Source organism: Dreissena polymorpha, chromosome 14 (genome assembly GCF_020536995.1).
Source record: "Dreissena polymorpha isolate Duluth1 chromosome 14, UMN_Dpol_1.0, whole genome shotgun sequence".
In the NCBI taxonomy this organism is placed as follows: Eukaryota; Metazoa; Mollusca; class Bivalvia; order Myida; family Dreissenidae; genus Dreissena; species Dreissena polymorpha.
In genome coordinates this window covers 59152115-59172456 of record NC_068368.1, presented here as the reverse complement: position 1 = coordinate 59172456, position 20342 = coordinate 59152115, and the positions used below count along the sequence as shown (strand labels likewise).

The 20342-nt window shown below is 35.4% G+C and overlaps 1 protein-coding gene across 1 annotated transcript; it reads right to left on the bottom strand.

Moving 5' to 3' along the window:
- Positions 1–554: 554 nt before the first annotated feature.
- Positions 555–19884, bottom strand: LOC127858132 (cytochrome b-c1 complex subunit 7-like). Its single transcript, XM_052395033.1, has 4 exons — positions 19778–19884; positions 11927–11983; positions 7965–8137; positions 555–1035 (listed from the first exon to the last, which is right to left on the bottom strand). The coding sequence occupies exons 1-4, from the start codon at positions 19800–19802 to the stop codon at positions 889–891; spliced, it is 402 nt and encodes a 133-aa protein (XP_052250993.1). The 5' UTR covers positions 19803–19884; the 3' UTR covers positions 555–888.
- Between the last annotated feature and the right edge of the window lie 458 nt (positions 19885–20342).

Below are 20342 nucleotides of genomic sequence, written 5' to 3'. Positions count from 1 at the left end.
GGGGTCATAACAATAGGAAGATTTGCATAATAAAATTTGATTACATAAGGAGGTAATTTCCCAACAGTACATCAACAATAATACTGATTATGGGTTACACATTTTTATCAGGAATGTCCAAGGTCTGACATAAATTGCATGTACTGGTTAAGGCCATGTAAAAATATAGGCAACACAAATGTCCAAAATTTAGGCCACTAGGTCTAATCTTTGCAAAACCTCGTTACCACTCTTGAGGTCATATTAATGACTCAATCTTGATGAAACTTGGTCAAAATGTTGGTCTTGACAATATCATGGCCAAAAATTATGTCTTTTTCATATGCATCCCGAAACTCATGGTCGGATACCCATGTTCGACCCATTCCACTACTCTCCATTTATCCTGGAGAGAAACGGAATGAATTAGTTGTGGGTATCCGATGATGCCCGAAACTATGTAAATACGTCAACCTTAGAACAACCTTGCTACCACTCTATGAAGGCCAATTTTAAGTCTCAAATCTGGATGGATTTTGGTCAGAATAGGTACAAGTAATATAACAAGAGAAAAAAACATGTTTTAATTTATTATTAATAAACAATCATTAAATAAATCACACAGTTTGCCAAATATCCATGAACCTGCATATAAAAATATTGAAGTACACTTTTATACACATGAATGATAAAATAGCTGTTTTTATGTTTCCTTTGTCTGAAATAATTTAATTAAAGATTGATAACTTCTATACACCAAAAACATACACCTTGCAATAAGTATCTTAACGCCATTAAAAAATAACTTATTACAGAAAAAAAAAAAAAAAAGATTTCAAATATTAAAATAACTCCATGTTTTTCAGAATTGAACCGGCACACAATGTCACTATCATTTCCTCGCATTAGTTATTTGCTTGGTGGCAGGGCATGTTTCAAGCTGCCAGATATGGCCAGGTTGGAGCTCTTGAAGCTGTAGATCTGCTCATTGAGTTGAGCCTTTAGGTTCATCTCCCGCTCTACTTGTTTGATGGCTTCATCCATGTAGGGAACATTCTGAAACAAACATAGGGAGAAAGAGTTAAACATGGCTTCATCCATGTAGGGGACATTCAGGAACAAACATAGGGAGAAAGAGTTAAACATGGCTTCACCCATGTAGGGGACATTCTGAAACAAACATAGGGAGAAAGAGTTAAACATGACTTCATCCATGTAGGGGACATTCTGAAACAAACATAGGGAGAAAGAGTTAAACATGGCTTCATCCATGTAGGGGACATTCTGGAACAAACATAGGGGGAAAGAGTTAAACATGGCTTCATCCATGTAGGGGACATTCTGGAACAATGGGAACAAACATAGTGAGGAAGAGTTTAACATGGCTTCATCCACGTACAGTACATTCTGGAATAATGGGAACAAACATAGTGAGGAAGAGTTAAACATGGCTTCATCCATGTAGGAGACATTCTGGAACAATGGGAACAAAACATAGTGAGGAAGAGTTCAACATGGCTTCATCCATGTACGGTACATTCTGGAATAATGGGAACAAACAAAGTGAGGAAGGGTTAAACATGGCTTCATCCATGTACGGTACATTCTGGAATAATGGGAACAAACATAGTGAGGAAGAGTTAAACATGGCTTCATCCATGTAAGAGACATTCTGGAACAATGGGAACAAACATAGTGAGGAAGAGTTAAACATGGCTTCATCCATGTACGGTACATTCTGGAATAATGGGAACAAACAAAGTGAGGAAGGGTTAAACATGGCTTCATCCATGTACGGTACATTCTGGAATAATGGGAACAAACATAGTGAGGAAGAGTTAAACATGGCTTCATCCATGTAGGAGACATTCTGGAACAATGGGAACAAACATAGTGAGGAAGAGTTAAACATGGCTTCATCCATGTACGGTACATTCTGGAATAATGGGAACAAAAATAGTAAGGAAGAGTAAAACATGGCTTCATCCATGTAGGGTACATTCTGGAACAATGGGAACAAACATAGTGAGGAAGAGTTAAACATGGCTTCATCCATGTACCGTACATTCTGGAACAATCGGAACATACATAGTGAGAAAGAGTTAAACATGTTTTAGAAAAGACATACAGAACAAATATAGCTATCAATAGTAAAAAACAAGAGATGTGTTTGTCAGAAACACAATGCCCCCTATTTTGTGCTTTGAAGCCATACTTTTGACCTTTGATCTTGAACGATGACCTTGACCTTTCACCACTCAAAATGTGCAGCTCCATGAGATACATATTCATGCCAAATATCAAGTTGCTATCTTCAATATTGTAAAAGTTATCGCAAAACAAAAAATAAATAAAAAAATCAAGGTTACAGTTTTGGGACAGAATGACAGACAGGCCAAAAACAATATGCCCCCGATCATTCGATCCGGGGGCATAACAAAATTAAGACAATTGGAACAAGCATTGTAATGAATGGTAAAAAAATGTTGAAGAAAAGAACTGTAAACTAGAGCTGCGTTCTTGGCTTTATAGATGTGCATTTAGTATTGTTCCAGATTTGCATGTGCAAACTGCACAGGCTTATCAAAAACGACAATTTCTGCTTTAATGGAAATTTAAGCTTTAAACAAAGTCTATTCTATTCTTCATTAAGAACTCTAGTATGAGGGGATAGTGTCATCCCAGATTAGCCTTTGCGGTCTGCATACTCTAATCTAGGAATACACTTTAAAAACATGCATTAACACCAGTTTTCCCAGAATGCAGCAAAAATAGTTACAAAGGGTTAAAATGATTCTGAAAAGTTCTGTATATTAATATTCATGCCATTAGCCAACATGTATTGTTAAAATAAAACATCATTATATAAATAAAACTTAAATTCAGTTTTGTCAGTCACCCAGGTTAAGCGGTCACATGTAATTTGTTTATTTTTATAATTGTGTTTGATGTTTATTCTGTTTTTCTGCCATATTCTTTGCCTTATTTTCAAAATAAGAGAGATAAACTTAGAAATGATGAAATATATATAGTTTTTAAATTTGAATTTGTGTAAAATACCAATAAAGTTATAAGGCGTGCATAAGAACTCGTTGGGACTTCCTTTGATCCTCACTTTAATGACTAGACAATGGCACCGCATAACGGGTGCCACGCTTGGCTGCGGGTGCAGTTTTAAATAAATAAAAGCTTGTCAGAATTTTTTTTTTTAGAGGTCACAGTGACCTTGACCTTTGACCTAGTGACCCAAAAATGGGTGTGGCATGTAGAACTTATCAAAATGCAGCAGCTTTTATATAGTCAGAAATACCATACTTAAACTAATGTACCCTTGTAAACTCAAACATTCTTATTGTTATTTATCATATGTAGTAATTTATCATATACAGAAATACCATATCTTGTTTAATGTACCATGAAGATTCAAACATCCTTAATGCTATTTATCATAGTCAGAAATACCATACTTTTACTAATGTACCCGTGTAAATTCAAACATCCTTAATGTTATTTACCATAGTCAGATATTCCATACCTTTACTAATGTACTTGTTTAAATTCAAACATCCTAAATGTTATTTATCATATTCTGATATACCATACTTTGACTAATGTACCTGTGTCAATTCAAACATCCTAAATGCTATTTATCATAGTCAGGAATACCATACCTCGACAAAAGTACTATTGTAAATTCATACATCCTAAATGTTATTTACCATAAACGCAGGGCAGAATATTCTAGGGATCCAACCATGTAATAAAATGTGCAGCAAAAGTGTAATAGAGCATCATAAAAGTTAAAAATTACAGTAAGGTTTTCAAGATGCCTTTGTCACAAAACCTGTTGAAATTCTTGAAATGTAACAATTAAACCTTTCCCATGCAGAAGCAAAGTAAAAATGGCTATGTGCCAACAGCATAAAACCAAAATAGTCAGAGAGTTACTCGCAGTCTGTTCAGGTTTAATGCTGTTTGATGTTCATCAGTATCAAAGGGTTGGAAATGAAGCCTTAAAAAGTTGAATCTAGGAAGAAAGGTCTTTAATTAAATTTTACTTTCTAAGGGCCTACAAACGCGTCAAAATGCGTATCTAAGTGGTAAAGTGTTGATTATTTTCTTGCAACTCTACTCAATCTTTTTGTCAAACGATGATTTTAACACTAAACAGTATTACTGTTATTCAGGGTAAGAAACCTTGTCTGAAAAAAACATAAACAAGAGGGCCATGATGGCCCTGAATCGCTCAACTGACTAACAAAATACAATCCCAACCCAAATTTCATCAAGATAAACATTCTGACCAAATTTCATAAAGACTGGATGAAAACTGTGACCTTGATTGTCTACACAAGGTTTATCTATTAATTGACCTAGTGACCTAGTTTTTGACCCCAGGTGACCCAAATACTATCCCAACCCAGATTTCATCAAGATAAACATTCTGATCAAATTTTATAAAGATTGGATGAAAACTGCGACCTCTATTGTCTATACAAGGTTTTTCTATTATCTGACCTTGTGACCTAGTTTTTAACCCAGTGACCTAGTTTTTGACCCCAGATGACCCAAATACAATCCCAACCCAGATTTCATCAAGATAAACATTCTGACCAAATTTCATAAAGATTGGATGAAAACTGCGACCTCTATTGTCTGACTATTGGGGTTATTTACCCTCGGGACTTCGGTTAAAAACCATTGCCCGAGCACACTGCTTAACATAGAACTCTGCATAAAAAGCCGAAAACGGCCATAAAATGGACAGCCCGATTTTACTGGGCTGTACCATTGGTATAAATATAAAACTTTGCAGTGTTGGTGCGGTGCCTTAATAAAAATCTATTGGTTTAAAAATATATAACCTTTATATGAAGCGTTAAAAAGACGCAGTGCTATACAGTGAATAGGCCTAACGCGGTTAAAAAGCGGCGTTTTAATTGGTTGATGCGCTTATATAACGATGGCGCTGATTGGCCGAAATTTCTTATTAAGGATTGCCAGTAGGTCAATCCGTTTTAAAATAGATTTTCCCACGGCTGACTTTGTACTTTTAAGAAAAAGTAAACAATGATGGTTGATATGCAAAAATATAAATGAAAGAACAAGAATGAGTTAATCCAAAAGAACTTGGATTTGTTTTATAGTATTAGATTACTATGTTTTTTGTTACATTACTGTGCTTATTATTAATTTATATCATTCATATGATGTTGTTATTGTATGTTATTCTTTGTATTGTTTTTTAAGGAGGAGAGAGAGAAAGAATGAATAGCCCAATTTTAATAAGTAAAGATGGTGAAAACACACATACTGTTGTATGTGGCAGCATCATTACCAGACCCATTGTTCAGTATATACTGCAATGGGTTTGTTGGAGTCTTTAGACTTTGTGATCTGTAGTTTAAAAATTTGAATCCAAATAGGACTATTTAATATATTAATTATAGAAAAAGGAATACACAGATGTGTAATATGTTTGTGTAACAATATAATAATATTTGAGGGTTTTCCAGATCACAAAGTGGTTGAACATTGCCACAATATGTTTACATGCATAGTCAAGTACCATTTTTATGTGTATGTTTAAAGTTTAAACTAAATGCCAAACAACAAGATCTAAACTTAAGAGAGATATGTTTATATCTAAGAACATTTATTAATAGGGATGCCAGAGCCTGATTTAACAGCTCTCAAATGTAGAGTGAAGTTGCATGTGAAAATGCAATTATATGAGAAGGAAAGGAAAAAAAAAGACAATATATGATGTCACATAGAGCGTGTAACTCTCAATTATATATTAATATTGCAATTAAGTATTGAGTTATTAAAAAATTAATGAGTACAAGTTTATGTATGTGGCTCAATGTTGAACACTTGCAGACAGGGAATATAGCCGTAATGCTCCAACATAAGACCCTGTCTGTATGGAACTTAAGGAGGATTGGGCTATAGGAAAGAGAGATCCCCCCAGAGTGGCAATAAAACAATATTTTAAAAGTGGGTTTAGTAATAAACCCTTATGTTAAGGGCAATAACTTACGTGTCTCCAAACGGTCACCTTCATAGGGCCACATAAAAATTAAGGGTAAGACAATGTACTTTACAGTTAAAAATAAGACAGACAGCTAAATTTGTACAAGATGTACATTATTTACAATATGTACGGGACTATATGCATTTATATATTTAAAATATATGTTGCCACCCTGGAGGGTTGAAAGAAGGAGAGATTTTATGGAAGTGTAGGCCGATATGGGTGGGGGAAAAGAAGAGCCAGCAGGGGTGGTGTCACTCAGTTGTACAAGGGAGGTAATTATGATGATGAAGTCTACAATGGTTGTTTCCCCTGGACCAGAGGGAGTGCACGGTCAATAAAAAATAGTTTGTATACTATTGAAGGAAAATTGATAATGGTAAGATGTAAAATGGTAAAAAGACAAAATATTACCTAGATGCATTAAGATAAACCCTAAAAGCTCTAATCTATCCAATATTATTAGTATACTGATGATAACATTGGAAGAAATAGTACTAAAGTACCTTATATGGTATCCAAGATGACAATTAGACAGTAAAACCGAGGCAATTTGCTATATAAAATAGCAATTTAATATAAAAATTAGGATATTTGCTATAAAAGTAGCAATTTTAACAATTAACAATTAGACAGTAAAACTGAGGCAATTTGCTATATAAAATAGCAATGTAATATAAAAATTAGGATATTTGCTATAAAAATAGCAATTTTAACATGAGTTAATGCAATAATAATAAAATTAAGGCAATTTGCTACACAAGATTTTTCTATTATTTGACCTAGTTTTTGACCTAGTGACCTAGTTTTTGACCCCAGATAACCCAAATACAATCCCAACCCAGATTTAATCAATATAAACATTCTGACCAAATTTCATAAAGATTGGATGAAAACTGTGACCTCTACTGTCTACACAAACAAATTGTTGACGGACGGACGCACGCACGCACATACGGACGCCAGACATCACACGGTCACATAAGCTCACCATGTCACTTCGTGACAAGTGAGATAAAAATTTATCTGTTTTTATATTGAGTATCACTTGTTCAGAAGACAAATATATATATGACCATGTTATGAGAATGATGCACAATTCTAAATATGCATCAAGGAAACAGAAAATCACATCATGAAGCCTGAGCACATATCATTTCTCATGATTGTTGAGTATATTTGTGCAATGTATTCTTGAGTCTTCAAATACATTCATATGCTTTTTTGAAGGTCTTTTCTTTTGTTTTAAACATGGGCCCAAGGCAAAAGATCATGAACCACGTTCTGAGAAAACGGGGCTAAATGGATATGCCTCAAGAATCGTCCAAGATTAGCCTGTGCAGTCCACACAGGCTTATCAGGGACGACACTTGCTATCTAAACTTGATTTTCATTCATAAAAAAATCCTTCAACCGAAAAATACCATAGAGGCTGAAAGTGTTATCCCTCATAAGTCTGTGCAATCTGCACAGGCTAATCTGGGATGACTCTTTACGCACAGGCATTAAGCCAGCACTTCCGTTAGTGGATGTCCGGGCGTAAATTACCCCCGAAAACGGCAGTCGTAAGTCCATTACGCAAATAATGGAAGTTCCTTGGACGTCCGATAATCCGCATGTACATTATTTTCTAATACACAACACGTACAAATGTCAACAGTAAATCGGAAGTCAGGTCTTCCAACTTTTAAAAGCTAACGGAAGCGCTGATTAACCCTTTCAGTGCTGGAATCTAATTTTAAAGGCCTTTCCAAACAGTTTGGATCCAGATGAGACGCCACAGAACGTGTTTGCTATTCTGAAAGTATTCTTTAAAAAAAAATCAAAGAAAATGCTAATTTTAGAAATTCAGCAGACAATATTTTTGCAGACGACAAATTTCCCAGCATGCAAAGGATTAAGCCCAGTTTTCCTAGAGCTAGGCTCACATTCTTACAAGACTTCATACTTTCTCTGGGGTCATCCACTCTTCCTGGGGAAGGTGTTTATGGGCCATGCCAAGAGTAATAGCCCGACTGATTCTGAGTTGCCTCTCCACAGCTACCCGCTCAGGAAGACGTTTTATCGCCTCCTTCACTACCGGACTCTTGATTGGACAGTACAAGTCGTGGATCATCAGGCCTGGCAGGTAGGAGAAAGGCAACCATTTGTGTCGCGTTCTGACAAAACTGGGCATACTGCATGTGCGTAGTGTCGTCCCAGATTAGCCTGTGCAGTCCACACAGGCTAATCAGGGACGACACTTTCCGCCTTAATTGGATTTTTGCTAAGAGACTTCATTTTAACGAAAAATGTCATAAAAGCGGAAAGTGTTTTCCCTGATTAACTGCACAGGCTAATCTGGGAGGACACTTTACGCACATGCATTAAGCCCAGTTTTCTCAGAACACGACTCACGTATGGATTGAAAGATTAATATAGAATGTTTTGTGGCTTTGACAATGACAATAATTGATAACAAAATTTAATAAAATTAGCTTTGCTTTCTCATTATTAGCACTAGAAGTGTTGCGTTATTTTGTGTAATCACAGTGAAAACAACAAGAGCTGTCAGAGGACAGCGCGCTCGACTATACGAGTGCTTGACAGTATAACCCAAGCCATCATGGGTAAATTGTTCATATCCAATAATTTATTAGACGATCTTTAAAAAAAAAAAAAAAAAAAAAAAAAAAAAATCGGTGGGGGGGGGGGGGGTTAAGAGGGGGTATAATGTGGGGTGTGGTCATTTATTAGAGGATCTTTCAAAGGGGGGGGGGGGGGGTTGGGGGGAGAGAGGGGGGTAGGGTATGATGTGGGGTGGGGAGAATTATTAGATGCAGTCCTTCCCAAAATAATAATTTATTGCCGGCCATGAGGTCCTATAATCATTCAGCCATTTCCGGCCCGGACTGATCATTTCAGGCCCAAAAAGGAAAAATGACGACGAAAACAAAGATGAGATTTTTAACAATATGTTAATATTATCATATTAATATACAAATAATGCATTTATTAGTTATGCATTGCCAAGACTGCTTTAGCATGTGTCTCTTCATCCCGAATGTCTGAATCCTTGTCTGAAGACACATCCTCTGACTTTTCTTCTTCTTTCGTTGGATAACCATCAGACATAGCCTTGGATGGACGATGATAATTATTTAGTCAATGTAGACCATCATCCCGTATCATGAGCCTAAAATACAAATCATTTTGCAAAGCTGTTGTAGGCAAGCATACCTTATACTAGTAATATTATACCAGTCTTAAAGTCAATCCCAATGCTTTTGAGAAAATACTGGATGATTTTTTTTTTAATTAAGGGATAAAACTTTGTTGGTCCTGTATGTAGGTTTGAGTTTGTTACTTAACAACCTCATTCAATATTTAATATTACATAAAACCATGGAATCTTACCAGCCACTTGTCTACAGCTGCTGAAGGGTCATTAGCTGTAACATCTGCAGTGCTAAGTTTGATCATCATGAGAGAGTTTGGTTTGGCTCCTTCACCAAATTTCAATGGAAACATTTAAAGCTATTTAAAAATATAATGAAAACGAAATCACCAGTTATATATCTGGATGCTCTGTTTTCCTTCGAACCCCATTATAGATATTAACAGATCGCTTCGAACTCCCGTGTAGCTGTTGACAGATCGCGGGAAGATCACAATTACCTGAGTTAATATCCGGCTTGCTTACGAATTAATCGGACATAATGAGAACCAAATTCAAATAGTATCGATTGTCTCCCTTTGCAAATGTACTCGTATAGTGATGACGTAGTGTGTAATTTGCATTGGCGACGCAGCAATAATCTTCGGATACTGCACATGCACTTACGTCATACAAGAAATGCAACCAATGAAAAAATGTTCTACATGATTGGAGTATTCATAAATAACTCGGTAAATTCAGTCTTTTGCCTTGAAACTTTTCTGAAAATAGCGGAGGGGGGGGGGTGGGGTAGGTTGGGGGGGGGGGAGGGATTCTGGGTAGGGGCGGGGGGTATTGTTTGGGTGGAATCCATTGTGGTATTCAGGTAATGGTTGTTTTGTCAAAGTAATAATAAAATGTGATCATAAATAAAGATGTTATAAATGGCAATGTAAGCAAAATGTTCAATTATCTAAGTGTAAAAGGGGCCATAATTATGTCAAAATGCTTGATACAGTGGTCTGCTCTTGTTTATAGGTTGGGGTCATGTTGGTAAACAAGTATGCACAATATAAAAGCAATATATCAAAGGATATAGGATATATTTGGGGTAGTACGCAAACTTTAACATAGATTTATCAATAATATGCATATTCTAAGTAAAAAAGGGGCAATAATTCTGTCAAAATGCTTGATACAGTTGTCTGCTCTTGTTTATAGGATGGGGTCATGTTGGTAAACAAGTATGCACAATATAAAAGCAATATATCAAAGGATATAGGAAATATTTGGGGTAGTACGCAAACTTTAACATAGATTTATCAATAATATGCATATTATAAGTAAAAAAGGGGCAATAATTCTGTCAAAATGCTTGATACAGTTGTCTGCTCTTCTTTATAGGATGGGGTTATGATGGTAAACAAGTATGCAACATATGAAAGCAATATGTCAAGGGACATCGAAAATATTTGGGGTAGTACGCAAACTTTAACATTTGCTACAATTCTAAGTGGAAAAGGGGCCATAAATATGACAATATCAGTCTTCGAAATTAGCTTTGAAAAGTTACATGCCAGTCGAACCAGTTACTTAAGAATTTTTACATGCCCAACATATTTTTTACATGCCCAAACTTTTTTAACCCAAAATGTAACAAACCACAACATGTTTGCACTTAAATGCTACACATAGTAAAGCAGAACATTTGTTTCAACAGTAGTGAATACAATGACATCTAATCAGTCACTAGAATGAAGACGGTCGATCGTTACACCAGAGCGCTTGGAAAGAGCGTTCTCTGGTGTCCTCGTACAGTTCTTTGGCTTCCTTTTTCTATTAATCATTGTCAATTTTCTATTTTGGAAGTGCTTTACCGGGCTTAGCTCCATCAACATACAATAGATACTACATAGCCTCTATGTCGACAATGACATTTGTTGACATTGACGAAAACGGAAGCGTATTACTTGATTGAAATAATCAATTCAAAAAGCATCTACTCTATTACTTTCTAAAGAAACTGTCGATAAGAACTGAATGTGACCGAAATGCATCGGTCAAAAACAATAACGATGACGTGAGCAAGCACGTGCGTGTTGTTATACCAATCGAATTTCATTGTTTTACAACTTCCAAAATTGAAAAATAGATTTGCAAATATCAAGAACTTACGAAAAAATTTTATAAACTGTCAATTGGCTTCAATAATTAACATGCCTGGCGGGCCACAAACGTGAATTTTTGTATGCGCCCGGCATAAATTTTACTCGCCACGGGCGATCTGCCATGTGCTAATTTCGAAGACTGCAATATGCTTGAAAGTGTTGTCTGCTCTTGTTTACAGGTTGGGGTCATGTTGGTATGCAAAGTATGAAAGCACTATGTCAAGAGACAATGAAAATAATTGGGGTAGCACGAAAACTTCAACATTTGTACGCTGACACTAACGCCGGGTTGAGTAGGATAGCTCCACTATATATATTTCATATATAACAGTCGAGCTAAAAATTAAGATTCTGATCAAATAATCAATTAATAAATATAAAGAGTACATCAACACTTAACATGTTATTCAATTGATTCTGCTGTCATATTGTACACACATGTCAGATTTCTGTATTATTTAAATAACCACTAGAATGAAGGTCTCGATTTAGTGAAGTTAAATTTAAGGAAGCAGAACTGCAAACATCTCTAAAGTAAAGCTAGTGGAAATTTAATTTCTTTACATTCATTGCATCAAATTTTTAGCAAATGGATTTAATACCTACCCAGCTTAGGAAACTCTGCAGTTCTCCATATTAAACCACTAAGGCCTGGAATACTGTCTGAAATACAAAATTAACATGTTCTACATGTAAGTGCTTAGTGAAATAATTTAAGTGTTTACACAAAAACATGAAGCTACATGTACATGTAGCAGCAATAATAAATTGCAAAACGTTGCTTTTTTTAAATACATGTTATAGTGGGTGTATTACGTTTGGTTGATTTGACACGAGATCTATCTCGCTAACAATTCCGGAGATAGTAGATCACATATTTTTGAATTTGGAATACTGGGCTATGTCCAGTTGCAAAAACTTTTCATGAACTGTTAAAGTATTGTGTTTAAAACTTTGGATAATTATTATTATGCGAGCACACTATATTACGTTGTTTTGATTTCCAGGTGGCAACTTTCCATGGAAAAAAGTGGTCATTCATTGCAACTCCGGTCTGGGTCATCACAAAATGAAGTCTTGGACGTGGTCGGACCTCATACAAATCTAAACACACACAGTTATTAGTTGAAATAATCAAACTCCCAGCTTTTGACCCTCTGGGTCCCTTGGAGTTGCAACTGATTACACGTTTATTCATGTAAAGATGCCGCCACGAATCCATGTGGCATTTTAATCGGAAATATTAGCCGCATAAACTATTTTCTGGTATAAATAAACACATATAGATCGTAAATATATCCATAATAAGCAAATTAAAACAACTTCAAGATATGGTATGCTCAAATAATATTGATATTAATCCAAAGTTTCAAACACGTCAAAAGTTCATTGAAATGTGTATGTTTTTGCAATTGACAAAGCTGAGTATTCCGAAATTACCGAATTCGAAAATACGCTGTGGACTTTTCCCGGAATCCTTGGCGAAAAAGATCTCTTGTCTTATCTACCAATGGTCCAATCGTACTATACCGACTATCTCCGGAACACCTGTTAGATAGATCAAATCGTCAATTCAAGACTTCGCAGGGACCGAAACTCAGCTCGCATATTCTTAAAATGCAATCAAGATTTATGGATAGCAAGTAGAACAAGGGCTGTTTGTAAAACATGCATGCCCCCCATATGGGCTGTCAGTTGTAGTGGCAGCCATTGTGTGAATATGTTTTTTGTCACTGTGACCTTGGCCTTTGACCTAGTGACCTAAAAATAAATAGGGGTCATCTGCCAGTCATGATCAATGTACCTACATGTATGACGTTTCATGATCCTAGGCCTAATTATTGAGTTATCATCTGGAAACCATTTTACTATTTTGAGTCACTGTGACCTTGACCTTTGACCTAATGACCTGAAAATCAATAGGGGTCATCTGCCAGTCATGATCAATATTCCTATTAAGTTTCATGATCCTAGGCGTATAGCATTCTTGAGTAATCATCCGGAAACCATTTTACTGTTTCGAGTCACTGTGACCTTGACCTTTGACCTAGTGACCTGAAAATCAATAGGGGTCATCTGCCAGTCATGATGAATGTACCTATGAAGATTCATGATCCTAGGCCTAAGCATTCTTGAGTTATCATTCGGAAACCATTTTACTATTTCGAGTCACTGTGACCTTGACCTTTGACCTAGTGACCTGAAAATCAATAGGGGTCATCTGCCAGTCATGATCAATGTACATATGAAGTTTCATGATCCTAGGCATAAGCATTCTTGAGATATCATCCGGAAACCATTTTACTATTTCGAGTCACTGTGACCTTGACCTTTGACCTAGTGATCTGAAAATCTATAAGGGGTCATCTGACAGTCATGATCAATGTACCTATAAAGTTTCATGATCCTAGGCCTAAGCCTTCTTGAGTTATCATCCGGAAACCATCTGGTGGACGGACCGACAGACCGACCGACCGACATGTGCAAAACAATATACCCCCTCTTCTTTGAAGGGGGGCATAAAAATATAAAGCTTGCAATTTTCTGCGAGTAGAAATTTCAGATTTCTCAAATTTGTTTTTTCATAAATCCTATAAGTATTGAGTATTGAACGCCAACACTGTCTTATAATACCAAAACTTGTGATATTACGTCAATCTGACTGTGTATGAATGCCTGTAACAATTATATATTTGCATAATCACAATTTATAAATACATAATTTGAGTATATACAGATAAAGCATTAATATATAAAGATATAATTTTCTTATATATAGATAAAACGCAAAAATATACAGATACGAAAGTATTATACACAGATAATCTTCCATTGTATAAAGGCATCACTTCTTTATATGAAGGCCAAATATCTTTATATGAACATAAATCGTTATGTAGTAATGATAACGAATCTTTTCTCATTATATAGAGGCGTAACTTGTTTATATAAAGGCAAAATACCTTTATACAAACATAAATCGTAATTATATAAACACATGTCGTCTTTATATGCAGATACAATGAGAAATACGTTAAAAATCTTAAATTAATTTATGTAAATATGTAATCTCAACACGTAAAGATAAATTTATAGTACAGAAAGATTTTAATGTTTTGTATGATCCTAAAAAGTTGTTTTATTAAGATAATTACGTTATTACATAAATCCATACAAAGTTAAGATTACGTGTTGAATGTGTTTGTTACCGGAGTAATCTGTGGTAACATAATACTAATTTATGTTCATATAAAGATCTTTTGCCTTCATATAAAGAAGTAATGCCTTTATATAATGGAAGATTATATATCTATATATAAGAAAATTATATCTTTATATATTAATGCTTTATCTTTATATATTCAAAATATGTATTTATATATTGTTATTATGCATACATGTATATATAGTGGTTACAGGCATTAATTAAAAGATCTTTTGCCTGGCCCTTCATATAAAGAAGTACCGTATTTTACCATGTATAGCGCGCTCCCATGTATAACGCGCATGCGATTTTTTAAAGCCAAAATGGAGAAAAAAAAGAATTCAAGACCAAAAACTTGAAAATTGGGCTGAAAATGGCCGCCATTCTTATATTGCGCAATCATTTAATCTGAGTTTTTCAGGCGCTTAATTTTTTGTTTTAAAGTAGGGAGCGTTTATACGATCAGGAGCATGGGTTGCATAGCACTATATTTTCGACAATTTTTAAGATTATTCTCTCGAGAACACCGTATATGTCCTTATTGCCGCGCACTGCGCGTGTTTTTTCAAGACCCCTGCGCGTTAAATTCGAACCACTATTACCTATTCCTCACATTTGAACAGTGAACATTTTCATTACCTGCCGCTCACAACATCGTATGACATAGTCTTCTGCAGACCCGCAACATCGTAATGTCCAATTTTACGCAAATCGTCCGTGGATCCCATTTTATTTTTCATAGACGTAAATATTTCCCCATTAAGAGATGCTTCCCATTAAATCCAGTTTGACCCGGTATTTCGCGCCTTCGCTGCCTCTAGTTGATCAGTATTTATAGTGAGACAAACAATACACCCGAACGCTCAATTCCATACAGTTGGCGTTATCGGCGTAAAGCCATTAGACAAATATCATTTGCTTGACTCAATTGAAAGAAATTAAAACGAGTCTATATCTCTATTGTTGGTTTGTAACCTAGGTAGTATACTCGCACGGTAGCATATTAATGCAGAGATCGGAAAATCATTAATAAATGTATTCGTCGTTTCAATGCTTAGGGCCGAGAAATTTCGGCAAATCGGAACTCAACTTACGTATAACACTTGCTCAATTAACCGTTAAACTCCACCTCCGTTCTCTGCAAAAGGTTCGAAGGCGGAGCTTTGCACGTGCTATTATTTAATTGGACGATTGCCATTGAGGAACAAACACACGATTGGTTCGGCACGTTGATTGCTAGACAAAAGAAGCCAATTTTGTCGGCGAGAAACTTGTCGCCTTATTGCTTCAGACAGGAAGCGGCTTTCCTTTGATGACGTCAAACTGTCAATTCACATAGAGTGCAAACTTTCAGAATTGCTAACATTAAACTTGGATTAAATTATTAAAATAAAGCAAAAGCGAAGTTGAGAAATATGATTGAAATAATTAGCGTCAGTTCAAATAATACGTTTCGCGTTGTAAATCAACAAGTTTTAATGACAACAAAAACTTTAACAAACAAACCGCGACGACGCGGGGATCGATATACCTCGATTTTTTTTAATGAACAATCAATGAAGATGTGTGAAAACACCAACAAAGACATTTTTTCATCTTTTAATTTTTGTCAAAACTGTTACTACCCCGTTCATTCCTACCCTTTCCCGCTTTGTGTTGTTTCGACAACGGCCCCTTCAGTCTATAACATTATAGGGTGTAGTTTTCTGCAATAAAAAAATGGCAGCAATTGTGAAGATTTACGATCACGAAATGGATTTTTTGCAATTTAGCAACCAGGAAAGCGTTGTGTCAATGTATTACGCGCACTGAATTTTTATTTTGAAATTTGAAGGTAAAAAACTGCGCGCTATGCATGGTAAAATACGGTAATGCCTTTATATAATGGAAGATTATCTGTATATAATACATTCGTATCTGTATATTTTTACATTTTATCTATATATAAGAAAATTATATCTTTATATATTAATGCTTTATAAGTATATATCTGAATTATGTATTTATATATTGTGATTATGCATATATATAATGGTTGCAGGCATTCATGCACAGTCAGATTGACGTAATATCACAAGTTTTAGTACTATAAGACAGTCAAGGCTTTCCATAATTGAGACATAATTACTTTCTATATTCACAACTCCCATTTTCAAGATCAAAATCTTGCTTAAAACAAACGATTAAAGTGTTAAAGAATTGCATAAACACATTCGGCCGCCATTGTTGCTCTTGTTGTTAGATTCAAGGGAAGCTACTCTTGTAATATGCTATGGTATGCTAGGCGCTTGGGGCTTATAAGCGTCTCAGTGATCGTGACTTTCTAAAAATCTTTACGTCTGCACGATCAAAAACTGTCATCAATCATATAAAAAAATCCTGAATTGCAAGTAAGTTTTTCATTTTGCAATAAAAAAAATCAACCTGCAAAAAAATCAAGTGAGTTAATAGGTTAAATGCGGTCCCTGCTCCGGCTTTTGGTTTGATAATGGTTTTTGTATTGTGGCTTTTGGTTTGATAATGGTTTTTGTATTGTAAGTTTTTCTTTTGAGTATTTCTCCACGAATCACTTGCAAATTGATGTCAGTATTAACAGGTATTGTGTTTGTTACAATGCATTAGGTTGATTGAACTCGATTTCATAGACATAGGTGAGACATATTTTTTACGTTAAAAAAATTGTTAACAAGAAGAACTCCGAGCTGTACCTATGTCCTTATAAAAGCTCAGAGCATTCAAGAAAAACTAGCACAGTTATATCCTGTCTTATCAGAGAACACTTTGTTTCACAGCACATTTAAGGGTGTATGTAGGTAGGTAGTGAAAACTGTGCGGCCAGTAAGGGACTTACACCCAGAAACTCTCACTATCAAGGTGAGTCTCTACCAAGTGAGCTTTTCAAACTGCTTACATAGTTGATCACCTATTGGGCTTTAGTTATGTAACATTTCATATACATTCAACATGGGTAGATTATCCCTTTCCTAAATAAGTAAATATATATGTGACAAAAAGGATTTAATTTTTCTCTTATGATTACAGGCTTTCCTTAGACCTCAAATCTCAATGACTCTCTGGACCATATTTTAAAGAGTTAAAATCAAATTTGTACGAGTCATAATAATAACGCAGCAGAGTCAATGATCTTTTGTAATTTAAGCAAATTACTGAGATATAATATATAAAATGCAACAAATTAACAAATATCTTAACATTTATTTCTTATATTCCAGTCAATAAAAGACACAATGTAAACAAACATTGTGACCAACATTGTGAGCATAGTGAAATCAATACAAAAACAAGATATATGTGTTTGTCAGAAACACTATGTCCCCTTTTGCGCCGCTATGAAGCTATATATTTGACCTTCGACCTTGAAGGATGACCTTGACCTTTCACCACTCAAAATGTGCAGCTCCATGAGATACACATGCATGCCAAATATGAAGTTGCTATCTTCAATATTGCAAAAGTTATTCCAAAATGTTAAATTTAGAGCAAACACACAAACAAACCAACAGACAGGGCAAAAACAATATGTCCCCCACTATAGTGGTGGGGGACATAAAACACACGCACTGGTACTGACAAAATATATCAGGGGTGTCAATTGTCCCAAATTCGATATCCGGAAAATTAAGCAGAGAGTCTGAGACCGTAAGATATAGAAAATAGAGGGCAGAGCCCCTCGAGCCCTAGCTTATTGTTTATTTTTATTTTCTTTCTATGTGCAATTTCTTGTGAGTACAATGCGAAATGTTATCAATCAGACCATCCGTAACACCGCATGTGTATTCATCATTCTATAAAAATGTTATAAAGATCGTTGACAATAAATTAAAATCGACGAACCATACCGTATCCGAAAACAGCCAGTAATAAGTAACCTAGCAAATACGCAATCAATATATAATTCGGTTGACATATTGTTTTAAAATATAAGGTTGCAGTGCTTTACTTTGCTTATAGATAATTTATAGATGGCGGACATAAGCAACGTTCGTAGAATGGTACGGTTTTTCGGAAAGTAGCGAAGATGTTTCGGCAGTTACTGCTCGTCCCAGTGCAAGCCGCTTACCGCTAAAAATCAGAAATAAATAGCCCCTCCCCCGCCTTAAACTAACTCATCGGATTTACATTCAACTCAAAATCAACCCTGAACGGCTCAAATCTGTATTTAATTATTTCATTTGCCATCTTCACCGAAGACGTGCAACAAACACGCCGTTTTTCTATGCCGTCTCAAATGGTCAATGATTATGCCTATGGTGTAATCAATTAGCACATGTAGCATCAAAATCTATCACTTTGCCACAAGGTCAGCTAGACCGGTTCTATGGTTATTTTTAGCAACTCTGATGCAAAGCGTGTAATGTGACGTTGTACATGTAGCATGTACATAAAAAAATAAAAAATGCCAGCATAACTTTTAGCGCGTTTTAGAACGGAGCAAACATGAAGTAAAACAGGGTTGGGTGTATTCAGCTTTGTAACTAGATTCTGACATATTGTGGAAGTATTTCTTAAAATATGCTTTACATTCTATTGTGGATATGAATGTTATTATTATATATTGGATATTATTAAAACTGACGCAGGTGAGTCCAATCTGTTTTGGTGGGTTTAATACATGTCTTCAGCAAACAGCTGATAACAAGCGCTCAGATTAATAATGGAACGTTGATACACGCGTCATAGCACCAGCAGTGTTTTAATTGGTAATTACTAGATTTCTCAATGGGCCAAACTCTGCCTACTGGACGGACTTTTGCTTCAATGATTAAAACGGGCGATGACTGTTTGCGTCTACCAAAAGAGATACTCCGCCCCAAGCCAATTATCGCTTAGTTTTATCAACTTTTGTTGACGCAAGTCGGTATATTCCCCCAGGTCAAATGTGACACATGACATAATTTCTCACGAGTCAAACTAGGGTCTTCTGTAATTTTCAAGCGTCAAAACCTGGGAGCTCGGGTCAAAGGAAAACCCTGGATTGTTATGATTAGTTTAGAAAAAGCTTAGAACAGAGTGTGAGTGTACATTTAATAGAGATATACATACACGCAAAAAGTATTTTTTATATTGAAAACAAGTCAAAAGATATGGGATGAACTTGTCCGGGTACAAATCGATGCACCTCAACAAGTCACGTTCAACCATTTAAAATCAGTAAAAAATATTCATGATAACCATGACTAAATGAAATCAAACACCTTCAATCATCACAATCCATCAACATTTTGACTTACTAACAACTCTGCTGAGTATGCCCATCTTGCCAAGGTCAGTCTTGCTTGACAAACGCTCGAAAGGCAGTCTGTAGTTGCGAAACGCTTGATATATGCAATCGGAACGTGGAACATGTACGTGTAAAGTGGTGTGTTCCCCGTGTAAAGTGATAAATATTGCACACTAAATCGGACTGGTGGTGGATCTGTTCGCCTTGACAAAGACCTATAGAATACATGTATTTTATTTTATAGGTCTTTGGCCTTGATGATTAGAGTTATAAAAAATCTACCTTGACGAAATTTAAAAAGAGAGACAAGTCGCTAAGAAATTGAAGCAACTTAACTAAACCCAATTATAGTAGGATACTAACTTACCAGCTATACATGTATCGTAAATTACTATATTATCTACACAGGGACATGATCTATATTTCTGTTGATAAAATCAATTACAATCATTATCATTATATGAATTTACAAGTACGTTTAATGAAATTAATGGACTAATATTGCAACATATTTCAATGGTTTCTAAATCAGGAATATCATCATTTGATTTTTTGGTAATGTATTTGTAATTAGT